Source organism: Delphinapterus leucas, chromosome 2, assembly GCF_059928025.1.
Source record: "Delphinapterus leucas isolate spDelLeu-1000000601 "Yukka" chromosome 2, BTC_Dleu_Yukka2, whole genome shotgun sequence".
NCBI lineage: Eukaryota > Metazoa > Chordata > Mammalia > Artiodactyla > Monodontidae > Delphinapterus > Delphinapterus leucas.
In genome coordinates, this window is record NC_143130.1 from 147,586,454 (window position 1) to 147,602,876 (window position 16,423).

At 45.1% G+C, this 16,423-nt stretch overlaps 1 protein-coding gene across 4 annotated transcripts in view; it reads right to left on the minus strand.

The window, feature by feature from the left end:
- The window catches only part of ZFYVE26 (zinc finger FYVE-type containing 26), a 69,291-nt gene that overhangs the window by 35,868 nt on the left and 17,000 nt on the right, over positions 1 to 16,423 (minus strand). For all 4 annotated transcript variants that reach the window (XM_089906173.1, XM_089906175.1, XM_089906174.1 and 1 more), the window contains 12 exons: positions 14,900 to 14,968; positions 14,124 to 14,275; positions 11,803 to 12,004; positions 10,611 to 10,874; positions 8,655 to 8,774; positions 8,396 to 8,560; positions 7,621 to 7,839; positions 6,905 to 7,007; positions 5,335 to 6,080; positions 4,255 to 4,451; positions 1,981 to 2,085; positions 324 to 446 (listed from right to left, as the gene is read on the minus strand). In XM_089906173.1, coding sequence (XP_089762299.1) covers positions 324 to 446; positions 1,981 to 2,085; positions 4,255 to 4,451; positions 5,335 to 6,080; positions 6,905 to 7,007; positions 7,621 to 7,839; positions 8,396 to 8,560; positions 8,655 to 8,774; positions 10,611 to 10,874; positions 11,803 to 12,004; positions 14,124 to 14,275; positions 14,900 to 14,968 — 2,465 coding nt within the window. The remainder of the gene's footprint in view (positions 1 to 323; positions 447 to 1,980; positions 2,086 to 4,254; positions 4,452 to 5,334; positions 6,081 to 6,904; positions 7,008 to 7,620; positions 7,840 to 8,395; positions 8,561 to 8,654; positions 8,775 to 10,610; positions 10,875 to 11,802; positions 12,005 to 14,123; positions 14,276 to 14,899; positions 14,969 to 16,423) is intronic.

The window sequence follows — 16,423 nt, forward strand, 5'->3', positions numbered from 1 at the left end:
TTTGAGAACAGAACCTTCAGGTTTAGTCACTGTGGATTAACCCCTTCTCTGCACTCATTTTTTCACCACCCCCAAAGCTTCACAAATGATGGCTTTGACAGGACCAGAGATCAGCAGAGTCTTGGACCCAGATGCCCATCTGGCCCCAATGCAGGGCTAGGCACCTATAGGGAAGGTGACTATAACCAGCTCCTGAAGGACACGGAGGGGCAGATCTGACACTGCGAATGCTTTGCATGGGATCCAGCAGGAACAGAGCCACCTGCTTTGACTAACCTTCTCATCCCCTACCAAAAGAAAACTGGGAAGAGTTGGAGGCTTACCTGCAGAGCCTTTTCATGATCGCCTCTTTCTAGAAGGTGGAGAAGATGCTTTTGATGTAGGTTGATTAAATGTTCTCTTGGAATGGGGTATAGGCAGCCCCACTCCTCACACAGCTCATACTCCTGGAAGGAAACACACATGCCTTCAATCCCTTTAAATTCCGGGCCTTGTCACTCATCCAGCTCTTGCCTGATTTTTCTCAGCAGTCTTGAGTCTGCTAAAGCCCCAGGAAAGTTTGGGAAGTGCTGATGGGAACTTCACTGTGGGATTAAAGTGGGATCATAAAGGACTAGAGTGGCAAGGTAAGTTATGAAAATGATCCAAGTAGGCTGACTGTTCAGGATGTCCTTTTTCTTTTAGCTCTACTATAATAAAGAAACAGATGACATACAGCTACTGACACTCGGTGTCAGCCCTGGGAAGATACTAAGGAAGTGGACCAAAAAGACTGTCCAGAGGAGACAGTGCCTGCTCAGCTCTCACTGTTGCCATATGAATGTGCAGGCCCAGTGGTGCCAGACTTTTAAAAATGCCAAAAAAACTTTTTTAATTAAAAAAATTCCTATTTTACAATGTTGGCAACGAAATCAATATGAAAACTAAAAATTCTGCAGAGCAATACTACATGGGCCAAACAAACATGTTGGGGTTGGATTCCATTGATATCACCCCTTGTTACTCCCCCTTCCAACACCAAATTTGTGAACTCTGGATTAAAACTTCCCAGAGCTTTGTCCATGTGTTCTAATATGATGGCATCTGGAAGGCCCTCCCCACAACTCTGCCTGGGGCCACCTTCTTCAGGATGCTTCCTTGTTTCTTGGGCTGTCTTAGGCACCTGGCTGTGCCCCACCTTAGTCTGGGCTTACTTCGGTCACTTGGTATATCGCAATCACCCAGGGATGTGTCTCACATCGCCCCGCCCTGCTCCCTCCTTTCCCAAAATGTGAGCTGCACAAGGGCAAGGACTAAGCTTAATTATCTTTGTTTCAACACCATCCAGCGCAGTGGTAAATAACAGACAGTCAGTAAAGGTTTCCCGGATGAATGAACATCTAAATAAATACATCTCATTTTGAACTATGGTATATCAGCTCCTTAAAGGGTAAAAAAAGTCTCCTTAGCGCTCAAATGTCCAATAAACACATGAAAAGATAATCAAGGTCATTAGTAATCATGGAAATGTAAATTAACACCATAATGACATGCCATCTTATTGGCAAAAAAGTGAAAAGCTGGACAATGCCAAAGTTGCTAAGAAGATGGAACAACAGGAACTGTGAGTGGGAGAATAACAGGGACAGGACGACGGATCTGAAGAGCAATGTTGTAACATCTTCGAAAAGGTGAGGATGCTCATGCCTCATGATCCAGCAATTCCAATGCTAGGTATACATTCTGTACCTAGTGTAAACAGTGTAGGAAATCTTGTGTATGAAAACAAGGGTGATAGTACAAAAGTGTCAATTGTATTATCCTCTATTCTTCTAGGTATGTTGGTAAATTTCACACACACAAAATAGAAAAAAAAAAAGTGTTATGTAGTTATAGAAAAAAATGTGAACCTTGATAAGTGGAAAGAGGTCTACATAACCAGCTAAGGAACAGCAACTCTGGAAAGAGGAGGAAGGGGAATAGTACCCAGGAAAATGGTACCTTGGCTTCTAGAATCACATTCATGACAGTTGATGGGTCCTCGACACAACAGTTCCTCAGGGTCTGCCAGTCACACCACATGGGGGTAGCCTGCAAACCTAGAATCTAAGGAAAGACAGAAAAAGCTATCAAACCACACTGCAATTACTCTGCTCAGGAATAAGTCATTGGAGTTTCCAGGGATGGGCCATCCCCAGGTCTCTGTCCCAAAGTCAGGCTGTCAGAACTTGCCAGGACAGAGGAGGGATTAGAACGAATGGGACAAAGAGTGTTTGGAGAGGTGAGAGAACCTATCCAGCAAGTATAATCAGGGAGCAAAGGCTGAGTGGGGAGGCCAGGATTGGGGCCTTTCACTTGGAGGACAATCCTCAGAGGCTTCTGTGCTTTGCAGCTTGTTCAGTCTCCTGGAGTCACTTGTCCCCTGCCCCTCCAGCTCAAAACTCTAGACAGGTTATTCTTCTGTCCTGAATGCTCTGTGGGATCACCCTTCATGCAGCATTTTAGCTCTGCATGAAAAGTGCTATGGAAGAGTGGAAAGAAAATCTTTTTCACCTGCCACTTTCCCTTTCCCTGGTTGGGCTCTGGGCTCTGTTCAGTTCCAAGCACACATGGAAAAATTAGCATATATGTATACTTGTTATGTAGCTGTACCATCGAAATCTGTCTTCCTGAGCCTCTTGATCTTGAATATGACACATATATCCAAAAATTTTTCACTGTGAAACTGTCACTCTCATGCATCCCTTTCAAAATGGCTCTTGAAATTTAGCTGAAGTTTAAAACAATCTTTAAAAAAGACATAAGAGATTAAATTCTATAAAAACTCTTGAACAACAGGACACAATATACATAAAACATACAGAGAGCTCACATATACAGGGATACCTTGGGGATACTGTGGGTTCAGTTCCAGACCACCACAATAAAGTGAATATTATAATAAAGTGAGTCACACGAATTTTTTGGTTTCCCAGTGCAAATAAAGTTATGTTTACATTATACTGTAGTCTATAAATTGTGCAGTAGCATTGCCTACAAAAAATGTACATGCCTTAATTAAATATTTTATTGCTAAAAAATTAGTTTTAGCAATTAATTTGAGCATTCATCTAGTTATAATGTTTTTGCAATAGCAACATCAGAGTTCACTGATCACAGGGACTTCCCCGGTGGTCCAGCGGTAAAGAATCCGCCTTCCAATGCAGGGGACGTGGGTTTGATCCCTGGTCAGGGAACTAAGATCCCACGTGCTGCGGGGCAACTAAGCCTGCGTGCCACAACTACTCAGCTCGTGCGCCTCAACTAGAGCCCACGAGCCGCAAACTACAGAGCCCACGCCCTCTGGAGCCTGCGTGCCACAACTAGAGAAGAAAAAAACCTGCACGCCACCACTAGAGAGAAGCCCATGCACCACAATGAAGAGCCTGCACGCTGCAACAAAAGATCCCGCGTGCTGCAACTAAGACCTAATGCAGCCAAAAATAAATAAATAATAACTAAATCTTAAAATATAGTTAAAAAAAGAGTTCACTGATCACAGATCACCATAACAAATATAATAATAATGAAAAAGTTTGAAATACTGTGAGAATTATCAAAATGCGACACGTAGACATTAAGTGAGTTAAGTGCTGTTGGAAAAATGGTGCCAAGAGACTTACTTAATGCAGCGTTGCCACAAACCTTCAATTTGTAAAAAACATAGTATCTGCAAAGTGCAATAAAGCAAAATGCAGTTAAAAAAAAAAGGTGTGCCTGTACATATGAAAAAGGCATTGTGGACTGTAAAGCACCATTCTAGTGTTAATTTTATTATTAATTTTTAATCCTTGTCTGACATGTACATATTTAAAATTATAGGAGTAAATAAAATAGGAAACAGATAGAGGCTCCCTCGCTCTTCACCTAAGAACGGAAGCCAGATACAGAGCAGAAGCAAGATACAGAGCAAAAGCCAGCCCCAGATTTTCTGTTTCTTAAAATCCACCATCGGGCTTCCCTGGTGGCACAGTGGTTGAGAGTCCGCCTGCCAATGCAGGGGACACGGGTTCCCGGTCCGGGAAGATCCCACATGCCGCGGAGTGGCTGGGCCCGTGAGCCATGGCTGCTAAGCCTGTGCGTCCGGACCCTGTGCTCCGCAACAGGAGAGGCCACAACAGTGAGAGGGCCGCGTACCGAAAAAAAAAAAAAAAATCCACCATCACATGAGAATAGGCTGGAGTTGGTAATAAGGTGAGAAGGCTATTTCCTTTCTCTTGATGCCGAATCCTATACCTTCTGATACACCAGCAGCTCTGCTAGCTTTCTCTGTAGTTCACACTCCAGCCCATCTTGGAGATCTGTGTCTGAAATGCAGTAGGCCAGGATCTCCAGGCATGACTCCAGGGGCCACCGGTCCACAAACTGCAGTGTTAGCCGACTTCTCAGAGATGCATCCTTCACAGCAAACAGGTACTGCCAACCTTCTTTGACTACAAGACAAAAAGATGCTCAGCAAGGCTGGCGCCGGAGCTCAAGAGTCCAGGTTACTTCTTAAGAGAAGGGCTTTGTTCAGTTTCACAAAACAGGAGCTTGGAGGATCCTGAAGATCCTTCTGACCTGAATTAGTTTTTACACTTGGAACACTATAGGAGAAATACTATACCCTGTTTCTCTTTATGCAAATGTAATCATAGTCACGGGACTTTCTGAAGAGAGGGAGAAAAGGCGAAAGGAGAGGAAAAAGGAAAGATTTTCTCCACTCCCCACAGCCCGCCCAGCTCCTGCTCCCCCTAGTGGACAGCTGTAGGTCATTGCTCTCAACTCTGGGTACACATCAAAGTCTCCTGGGGAGCTGTCAAACAGGCCCAGGGTCTGTTTTTATAAATAAAGTTTTATTAGAATACAGCCACGCTCACTCGTTTATGTATTGTCTATGGCTGTTTTCATGCTATGATGGCAGAGCCAAGTAGTTGCAACCGAGCCTGTATAGCCTACAAAGCCCTTTACAGAAAAACTTTCCTGACCCCTACTTTAAAGCAAACACTTGCCTGAACCCTATCATGGGCTTCTGTAAACGGGGCTCTTATATTTGTAGTTTATAGAATTTCACAACGATTCTGCCATGCAGGGTTGAGAATATTGGTTATGAGTGCCTGTCCTAAAGTTCGATGGAGTTGGGTTCTAAGCTCTGCTCTACCACTGACTATCCTGGGCAGTTTCCTACCCTCTGAGCCTCGTTCGCCTCTCAGTATCATGAGATTATGGTGGCACCTTTCTCTAGAGTTACTGTGAGCATCAGATGCGGTGATCCACTCAGTGAATGCCCAATACTATTACCACTGGTGAAGGAGGGAGGCGCGGCTTTCTGCTCACCACCTGCCGCAGCACAGCTCAGGACCGCATCCTGTATGCTGCTCAAGTCGTCCACATCTCGCCCGTACACTTCAGTGAGCTGAAGGGCCCGGTGCCAATCGCTGGCCACCAGGGCTTCCTCGAAGGCCTTGGTGAGCACATCCAGGGCTATGGGAGAATGCAGGCCCAGGAGGACGGTAGAGAGACTGGCCCGGCCGCAGAGACCCGCTGCCAGACTCTGCCCCTGCTTGGAGGACCCTCGTAGGGGCTCCCAGGCAGCTAGGAGGGAGGCCTCAAGCATAGGGAACTGTTCCAGGAGGCGCTCACACTCCTGGGCTACCTGCTCTGCAGTCAGAGGCACCTCCCTGCGGCCACGAAGCTCCTTCCAAGACAAGCCGGGCTTGGTGATCTTTGACCCCTGGGAAGCCCCCAGACAGGCCACGGTAGCCAGCAGCTTTGAGCGGGACTTAAGGAAGGCCAAGGCAGAGGAGGTGAGGGCTGGGCCTGATGAATCCCTCGGGGAGGAGGGGGGCTTTCTCTCCAGCGTGGGATTCTCAGTTGGCTTTGAGGAGCTCAGTGTAGAAAGTGGGAGGTCCTCCAGGCAGTGGGAGGTATGCAGCTGGGTCAGAATGCCCAGCTGGGTCAGAAGGGATGATGTCTGCTGGCTCTGACGGGAAGAGCAAAGGGCAAGGGGCTCACAGCAGCAGTTGACAATGACCTGTGGCACACTCAGGCTGAGACCCTCTCGGGCCAGAAGGGCTGCCAGCCTGGAGGGAGAGAAGCAGAGGGCACGTAAGGCCTCAGTGCCTGGGCACCATCACCCAATCTCAGAATTTCTTTATGTGTAAACAAGCAAATGTAAATGCAGACTCTCTAATTGTTCCCCCTACCCCTTCTCTTTTTAACTCAAAAGGCAGCCTATTGGACCCAATTCTCTGCCCCTTGCTTTTTTACTTAATAACAAATCTGGGAGATCTGTCCATAGCCCTCTACAGAGAGGCCCCTCACTCTTTTTTTACAGCTACATAGTGTTCCATTATGTGGAAGAAACTGAATTTAACTAGTCTCCTATTAGCGGACAATGGCTATGCCATACAAAGCTATAATAAAATGACTTGGTACATACAGCATTTTTCATACTTATAACAAAGGATAAATTCCCCAAGGTGGACTGTTAGGTCAAAAATGTGGTTTGTCATTTTATATGGACAAACGGCCTTCCCACAGGGGCTGTACTAGGACAAACGGCCTTCCCACAGGGGCTGTACTCATTTATATCCTGCTGGCAATCTGTGAGAACGCTTGTTTTCCTACAGCCTCGCCAACTAATGTGTTATCAAAGTTCTGGATTTTTGCCTACTCATAAGTGAAGAGTCCCCTTAATCTTATACTTGCAATATAAACATTAGAGGTGGAGAGAGAGAAAGAAACGAGGTACACTGAATTTTAATGTAGCTTGTATAAGAGTAAATGCAAATTAAGGGAAAAGTCTGGAAGAAATCTCAACCTCCTGTATTGAACTCAAACACAGCCCCACTGAGCCCTTGGTTTCCTTGATGAACAATTAGGAAGGCCCAGGCCTGGCTCCTACCTCTCTGGGGGAACTTGTCGCTCAAGCAGGAGGTGTGACACCAGTTGGGAAGAGCTCTGTTGCAGGAGAACAAAGGGGTTTCCCACCTTGACCTCCACGTGATCTGCAAAAGTAAAGAAAGTGATCTTTACACCACTGATTGCAACATTCAGAGCGCTGTTTTCCAGAATCAATAAAAAAGTAGTGTCAAAACTACATGGAAAGCCCTTCTGTTGATACTTTTCTAGGTAAAAGGTATTCCTGACATGATGCTGACCACAGGTTTATCTACGCCTTACCACTGTTCTAAAGACTTCCAACTACAGACAGACTTCAGTGAGCAGGCCTAGCCACAGACAGCCCAGACTGCTCCTTCGATATGACTGAAGTGTAGGTAATACTCGCTCTGCGGACTTGAGTAAGAATCTGGCACTCGACTCAGAGACTTAATTCCCCTGGTGGGTCCTCATATCCACAATAGATCGAAGATCTGGGAGAGGTAGTTTTGAGTCATTAATGCCATCAAAATGTATTGAATACTCTCACGTGCTGTACCATTGTACGAGGCATCAAGGAGACAAAGGTGAATAAAACACAGAGGTGAATAAGAGAGGACCTCATACGTAGTGTCCTCGGCTACTGCTGTACCCAGAACCTCTTCAGTGTGCGCCTTCCTCTTCCTTGCCCCTAAACACTTGTGGGCCAGTCCTGACTCTATTTTCTCTCTTGCTACTTACCAGGCTCAGAGCTCAAACTCCGCAGGAGAACAGCAGCCAGGGTGCTGCAGTACCTGAAGAAGGTGCCCATGTAGTCAGTCTGCCTGCCGCCTGCTGGCGTCTGTTTGCCCAGGTTCTTCTGGAGGAGCTGAGTCTGGATATACACAGGGTGGGCCTCTGCCTCCAGGGCTTTCCCGGCCACCTGCTCCACCAGGGAGGTGAGTGGAGTACTCCTGGGCTCTGGGAAGAGTTATGAAAGGAGAAAGCACGTAGTGTTGAGTCTGTGCATCTGGCTTTGGGTCAGTTTCCAAACAATATGGGAACTAGGCCTCTGTACACTGCATGGGACATCCTATAGCCTGGCTGCTACGCTGACAAGGCAGTTATAAAACCCTAAGTTGGTTGCTTATACAAGTGATTCTCAGCCAGGAAGAGCTTTGAGTCTGGAGAAATCAGGGTGGAGAGTTCCATTTTCACCCATGTCTCGGGTGGAACAGCTCTGTGAAGCTCACAGCACTCTTTTGCGGAAGGGTTAATCAATGTTTACGGAGTCCCTTCTGGGTGTATCTCTCATAAGGAATGAGGAAAATGTGCCAGCTAATGAAGTGCTAAGCAGCCCTTCACTTAGGAGGTGGGGAAGCAGGTGGAATTAGTTACGAGACAGGCCCTGGTTAACTAGAGGGCTGGTAGGGCCCACTTCTGAGTCCTCAGCCTCTGCTCCAAAGTACTCTTTCCCGTTCCACTGTGTCCTCTCCCCATTTCAACCTCATCTGCTCCCATGCAGTCGGGCCTGTACCTGGCAGCTGTAGTGCTTCTCTCAGTGACTGAAGGATCTGCTCCAGCTGCTGGGAGAGGGTAGTGTGGCTAGCGACACAGTCCTCGGTGAGGCTGGGCCAACACATCTGAAGCAGCTCAGCAATGCTGCACCGTGGGGGACCTCCCCCCTTTTCCTCTACACTCTCTACGGAGAGCAAATGAGAAAGAAAAAGTGAGGTCTGATGCTGACCTCATGTTCCGAGGCTGGGAGGTTAAAAGGGGGTAGTAAAGCAGCTCACCTGGTTTGATTTGTCCGGCTGACAGAAGTGGGTAATTGAGAATCTTACTGATCTGCTGAAGAACGCTTGGAAAACCTCGAATGCCATCAGCACTGAGGAATACGTGGTCTAGCCGGCGACCTGGAAACAGGATGAATCGAGAAGGAATGCAGAAAAATATAAGGTACTTTCAGAGATTGACACTCAGTCCTGTATTTACTTGTGAAGTTTTATCTTCTCCAATATTGAGGAAGAAACATACGCTGTGCCATTTTTCATGACAACCAGCATACTGGGCTTATTCCATGCCCACTGTTCCAGGGTTACCTCTGGCAAGATGCCTCAGCTGTCCACAGCAGCAGACCCAGAAGCTCTGGCATTCCTAGGGAATCGCTGTCCCAAGCTGATCAGGCACTTCTTGTGCATTTGCCTTGGTACTTCCTTCAGCTGAGAACTTGAGCTGGGATCTTATCTGTATCTTGACACCCTGACTAGACTATAAATAACTTTATGGACAGAGATTATTCCTCATACCTCTCCTGTACTCCCATATACTTGGGATAATCTGGAAATGCAGTAGGTACTAAGTTAATTCCTGATTGATTGGCATGAAACCAGTCAGCTTGAATATTATTAATAGCTTGGATAATATTTCCATTCATTTTAGAATATAAGTACTAGATGAGGGAGAGGGAAATTGTTCGATAAAAACAGCATTGTGTATGCCACGGCATACTTTCCTAGAAGGACTATGTCAATGTTAAAGGACTTTTAAATCAACAGCTCAGAAGTGATTTGGAAGGGTGTGCAGAATAGAGTTATCACAGCAGGCCTGAGACTGCTATCCTTAGAAAGGGCTGCTTGCAAGGTTGGTCCCTGGTTGGTGTCTGTGAACTTGACTGGTAAACGGTTTCCTACACTGATATAACACTTTCTCTAAATGATGAGAGCGACTGATTGTGCCTAAACTGTTTGTACAACGTGGTTTATGCTGAACACCTGCCTTCCTCCTGAGAGCCTGGAATTTTGGTACATGCTGGGCAGAGGGTCCCTCTGTCACCAGCTCCCAATAAAAACCTTGGGCACTGGCTCACTAATGAGCTTCCAGTAGACAACACTTCACACTTGTTTGTTGTCACAACTCATTGCTGGAGGAGTTAAGCACATCCCGTGTGACTCCAGTGGGAGAGGACTCTTGGAAGCTTGTGTCTGATTTCCTCCAGACTTTACCCCATGAACCTTTCCCCTTTGCTAATTTTGTTTTGTGTCCTTTTGATGAAATGATCCGTAGCCATGAGTATGACTATATGCTGAGTCCTGTGAGTTCACCCATCGAATCACTGAACCTAAGGGAGGCTATTCATATCATATCTATTCACCATTCCTTCCTCCATATTACTCAGAGAGAACATGTTTCTTTCTCTCTCCCTGGTCAGTCCTTCTAATGCTGGGTGTGTGTATCAAGGATGGGTGGGGAGTAGAACTTTGCCTAATTCTTTCTTCACATTCCTCTACCTTCATTCCTCCAAGAATTCCATGTACACATTCTGGGATATTATTAACCTCAAGGTACAATCCTCCCTCCAACTGTGATCCACTAAATTTTCCCTTATACCTGGTTTACAAGCTTGAGACTCAGGTTTTAGGTTAAGTGGGATTCACTCTGGAGGAGGTATGCAGTTTAAGGGCACAAATTCCATTGGTACCATTTTTGAATGTATATTTCTTCCTTGAATTTATCTATAAACCAGAAGAGAATTTCCCCAAATGACTGGAATTTGCTATATCTGTTAAGAAGGCGAGACTCTCAGTAAACTATATTTAAGTTGCCAGACCGGACATGAGGAAATGAACTAATAATCCTTTCTCCCCGTCCCTCCTTCCCCGATAACTTTCTTCTTGCACGATTATTAAGCATCTCAGAACCCCATCGCCTCATTTGAGAATTAAGGGATCAAGCAAAAGCAGCACACTCACCCCGACTCTCAAGGCTGCTGTTCAGGCGCCGTTCAGCAGTCTCCAAGAGCTGCTTGCCGGTTTTCCAGAGCTGGCACTGAGAGCAAGCCAGGTCAAATGCAGCCATGGCGGGGGGGCTGAGGTCTTCCAGAACCTCTCTCAGGGGGGCAGTGGGCTCCACTGGGCTATTGCTTATCCAGAAGTCCTCCTGGAGTGTGGGGATGGGGTCTCCCGAGGTGCTGAGCAGCTTGTCGGTCACATCAGAGATGGAGTAAAATACCATCCCTGGACACCCAGCAGTGGGATACAAGGCAAGAGGTTAAAATGACTCTCACTAGCACTTTTATTTTGAAAAGTAGTTATTTAAAAAAAATGTCTGAGGTCCTTCTGCACAGTATACCATCTATGCATATCAAGACCATCATTACAGCCCACTCTTACGGCATCAAAACAATGGCATGGAAAGAAAGACCAAGAGAAACTCAAAAAGGTGGAGTTTAGATCCAAATGGGATCTAAAAGTAGGATGAAATGAGGCAGATCTGTGTGTGCTCATCAGAAAAGATCTCTAAGGTACATCACTAAACAAGCAAGGTAGAAAATAGTACTTGTTGGAAGAGCTCATTTATATTAAAAACAAAAAGGATGTAAAGAAAATCTCTGGGAGCTTATAGAAGGAGCAACAAGTGATGGTAACTTGATATATAGAGCCTAGACCAGCAAGAGATGTAAAAATATGGGACAAGATTCCACTTTCAAGAAATAATGAAAGGATGAGCCCTTTCTGCAGTGCAGCCAAGGGTGGGAATTGACATCTGTGAATCCCAGGCCACAGGTGTTAGATACAACTTCTTCACTTGCTAGAAAAGTAGAATAATATGCTTTATCCCTGAATGATTACATGGGAAGAAAATAAGCAATTCCCCACATCCCAAGATTAACGGCCATCAAAACACATGGTGGAAACTGCATTCACATTCTTCAGTGTAAGTCACGTGGGACAAGCTCGAGGGGCAGGTAAGTGACCACCGTGGTCGGCGAGGTTAGGCACAGCTAGAAAATGACTCTGGAGGTGTCAGGACTGCTGTTCTTCAAGGCAAGCGTCCTTCTCTAGGTTTCTGCTCACCTTCATGATGAGCCTCTGATTTGGGTGGTTTTTCCCCCATACCCTCCTCCCGCAGCTCCCTCACCACCTGGCAACAGGGAAGCCGGACCTGCGGCTGCAGCGCTGCCAATGGCCTGCAGAGTTGAGCGGCCACTGCCTGTTCTTCGGATGGTGCCACTACCCCCGTCCGAGTTCTGGTTTTCGATCTTGTGCTCTACTCGGGCCAGCTCCTGGATGACCTCCTGGTAGCGCTCCATGAACAGCAGCTCCCCGGAGCTGGGCGAGGACTTCAGGTTGAATGTGAACACCACCTGCCACAGGAGAGGAAGGAGTGTGGCTTGCGGCAGGCCCACTGAGGTGGAGAGTGTCTACAGATCTGAGATCTTGCTAGTCATCAGACTCTGGCCCTAAGACATCTGCTTTGTGGGGCTGGAAGAACACTGGACATTCAAAGAGTAGGTCAAATGTAGAAATAACTCGTAAAAGTCAGCAAGAGAGGCCACTGAAGCCCCAGCAGAAAATAGGCAAAAGATGTGGACAACTTCAAAGAGAAAATACACAGGACTAATACACAGGTAAAAAATGTTTTCCCTTCCCAGTAATTCAGGGAATTTAACATTAATACTACCTTGCATCTACCATAATGACAAAGTGTAAAAATAAACCCTCAGGGGGTGGTGGCGGAATGAACTGTCACAACCTTTTTGAAAAGCAATTTGGCAGTCTACAGAGCTTTAAAAATGTTTATATTCTTTGACTCAGTCGTTTTTATGAAAAACTTTCTTAAGGAAATAATTCAAAAGTCAATGTATAAAGGTGATAATCTTGACACTGTTCACTACAACTATTACCAGGTTGAAAATAAATGTGAGTTAACAGGGAATGGTCAAATGCAGCTACTAGATCAGCCTGTCATAAGGTCACTAAAATCAGTTACAGGCAAATGCTTATATTATAATGTAAAAAAGGCACTAAGTTTTAGATTCAAAATGATCTTGGCTCTATATAAAAGTCACATACATCTTGGAAAAACATTGGCAAAAATATGCTTTTATCTTTAGTATTGGTTGTTCTGGACAATAGGTTAAAAGTAATTTTAGGGCTTCCCTGGTGGCGCAGTGGTTGAGAGTCCGCCTGCCGATGCAGGGGACACGGGTTCGTGCCCCGGTCCGGGAGGATCCCACATGCTGCGCAGCGGCTGGGCCCGTGAGCCATGGCCGCTGAGCCTGCGCGTCCGGAGCCTGTGCTCCGCAACGGGAGAGGCCGCAACAGTGAGAGGCCCATGTACCGCAAAAAAAATTTTTCTTAAAAAGTAATTTTATTTTCTGGTTAATACTTTTTGGTATTTTCTTATAAATATGCACAACTTGCTCTGTAACCAGGTTTAAAAATAAAACTGTTTATCAAAAAAGAAAAACGAAAGAAAGAAAAGATCAAAGCCCCAGGAAAGGAAGAGGAAGTGAGGACATTTAGCGGTAAAGCATCAGGGGGCTCGCAACTGACTTCCTCTTGGTTTGGGTGTCAGAAAGGCTGGTGAGGGTCCTGTCCTTCCCAGAGGGATAGAATTATCATTATCATTAAAGTACAGGATTTAAAATGTGTCAGAGGAAGTTAAGTAAAAATTATCCAGTCACCTAGATGTTTCCATGATTTATTCCTCAACAAGTAAACGCACATGAAAGAAAAATTCTGACCTATGTGTTAAGGGACCAGTGCAAGCGTCATAAATGTATCAAGAGAGTTTTAAAAACTAGAAGAGTGGGCTTTTATGCTTTTAAATTTAAGCAATAGCAAAGGATTCTTGTACTTCTCACAGCTTGCACATAATCCGCTTAACATTCCAAGAGGTAGCACAAGCAGGTATTATATTTAACTCCAAGTTTCAGATGAGGGCATCAAAGCTCAGAGGGAGTAGAGTCTTTCTGGTTTCGACTCCCTGCACTTTTCTCTACACAACATTCTAATTTGCTAGCTCCCTACACTTCCTGTATGTTAAACTGGCAATCTATTTATTATTAAAAATTGTTTGCATAGTGATTTCTAACTATGTGAAACCACATATGTGTTCAGAAAAGGACTACAAGAAACAAAAATATTTCAACGTCTTGACTGTGGCCAAATGTTTTCTTTTATCTTGTTAAAAAACTGTTTTATGTTCTGAATACAAACAGATGATTCAACAGCTTAAATCTCCTCCTTCTGGATCTTGAAATCCACAATGCTCAAGATCAGGCTCCATACATGGAAACTCCCTCCTGCTTCTGCTAGACGTGGCCCCTCAGGTGCGCCCGACTAGCTCTGCTTGCACAAGCATCTGGCTTTACCTGATGCCCTGCGGGTCCCAGACAGCAAAGGGCTACCTTAGCGTTCTTTACTGTGACAAAGTAGAGCCTAGGCTCCTAACACCTGCTGCACAAGTACCCGCCTCACCTGATGGGCTTCTGCAAAGTTCCCCCGGAGGATGCAGGATGCCAGCAGTGACTCAGGTGGGGAGAACATCATGCGGATGAGTGAACTTTGAGGCTGAGGCTGCAACCGGCCATCCAGCTCATTCTTCCCAGATGCAGTGCTCAGACTTCCCTCTGTCGGGACACAAGAATGTGGGGGGCCAAGGAAGGGATAGAAATTGAGGAAAAACTATTCTGTCACCTGCTGCCAAACTCCTATCTTCTCAAAGTCCTTCTCTAAAAGGTCTGTAAATGGATCTTGAATTTTCCTCAAATGAAGTGCATACCTATGCTATCTTTTTCTTTCTTTTTTTTTAAATTGAAGTATAGTTGACTTATAATATTGTGTTAGTTTCAGGTGTACAGTAAAGTGATTCAGTTATATATATATATATATATTTATTTATATACATTCTTCTTTTTAAATTCTTTTCCATTATTGATTATTATAAGAAATTGAATATAGTTTCCTGTGCTATACAGTAAATCCTCGTTGTTTGTCTATTTTATATATGGTAGTGTGTATCTGTTAATATGTTATCATCTTTGAATATAAGACTTATGTACCAACAACCTCCCTCGGGTATTCACCTCTGTTTCTCTCTGCTGATGGGAAACTCAGCTGATAGTGAAATAGCCCTTTCCCCACTGAACACAAGCATGAACTGCTCAGTCCAGGTTTTCACACCGTGGTGTATGGCAACTCTTTATGAGGGCAAAGCTGCTGGAAGTTGGCAACTGGTTGGGACCCCCCCATACCTGAAGTACTTGTGCTCAGCTCACTATTTGTACTTTCCAGGGATGGGTTGGAACCTCTGTCCCGGCCATCTAGAGGTATCAGGAGGAAAGAGAGAAAATCAACCATCAGTGCCTTACAGTGTAGAAAGTGAGAAGTTGGCTTGAAAGCTGAGATCTGGGTAGAGTGAGAAGATAATGGGTAGCTACTATACCAGTGGCTCCTTTTACAGTAAAATGCAAATTCCTACAGACCAAAGGTACAGGGGTGGGCTTAATATGGTCCCAGTGCTCATTTGGATAGTAGCTTATATCAGTGATTTCCAGTCTCTGGGTCTCAGAGCCCCAGGGGCTTTCAAGTTACTTCTAGGGGTCAGCGACCCCCATTGCTCACTAAGCACTGACAATAGTCTGAAAAAAAAATTAAAGCACAACTCTTATGACATGGAACCAGTACGGTGCCAAAGAGGGTCACAAAATTTTCTGACATAGAAGTTGTCCTCATAGTTGAAAAAGTAGGGAACCAAAGTATAAGGCCAGGCTGATCAAAGACCATGATATTGGGAGTTCCCTGGTGGTGCAGTGGTTAAGAATCCGCCTGCCAATGCAGGGGACACGGGTTCGAGCTCTGGTCCGGGAAGATCCCACATGCCGTGGAGCAACAAAGCCCATGCGCCAGAACTACTGAGCCTGCACTCTAGATCCCGCAAGCCACAACTACTGAGCCACAACTAGAGAAGCCCGTGCACCGCAACGAAGAGTAGCTCCTGCTCACTGCAACTAGAGAAAGCCCACGTGCAGCAACAAAGACCCAACACAGCCAAATAAATAAATAAATTTATGTATATATTAAAAAAGACCATGATATTGAAAGTCCTGGAGAAAAAGCATCTTCTTCTCAACACCTGCTTTCCTACAGCTGTAGGAAAAGGGAAGATGGATTGTGCATTCTGGGCGGGATGGGTCAGGTGGATGCAAACTGACGCAAACCAATTAACTGAGCAACTTAAGGGGCTCAGCCTTTACGTTTTCCATGTTTCTCTCATGGTAGTCTCCACCCCAGCCAGAATGTTCATGTCTCTTGTTGCCACTTAGCTAAAGCCTACTCATTCTTCTGAGCTTGATTCAAAAGTCAACTCTTTCAGAAAACCTGTTTCTCTGCCTTTGTAGACTACGCTGACCTCCCTGTCCATGAGATCTCTTCTGTTTTCAGGCTGTGCCTCCAGGCAGTTTAAGTTTTTCATGTATACTGTCTATGCAGATAAATTATAAATTCCTTGAAGGCAAAGTCCTGGTTTATGCCTCATTCACCTCCCTCAAGATACCTAGTATTTTTTTTAGCACACAGGAAACTCTTTATGAACTCCCTGTTAATTATTTAAAAACTACCAAAACCCATAATGGAAATTTGATTATCTAAAAATTTAATACTTCTGTATAATGCTTCTGTGTTAAACTCCTTTAGAAAAACTCAGTCAAAGTCAAAAGACAAAATGGAGCAAAACTTGTAGCACAAAATGACAGAATATTTTCCTTAAGGTATAAAGG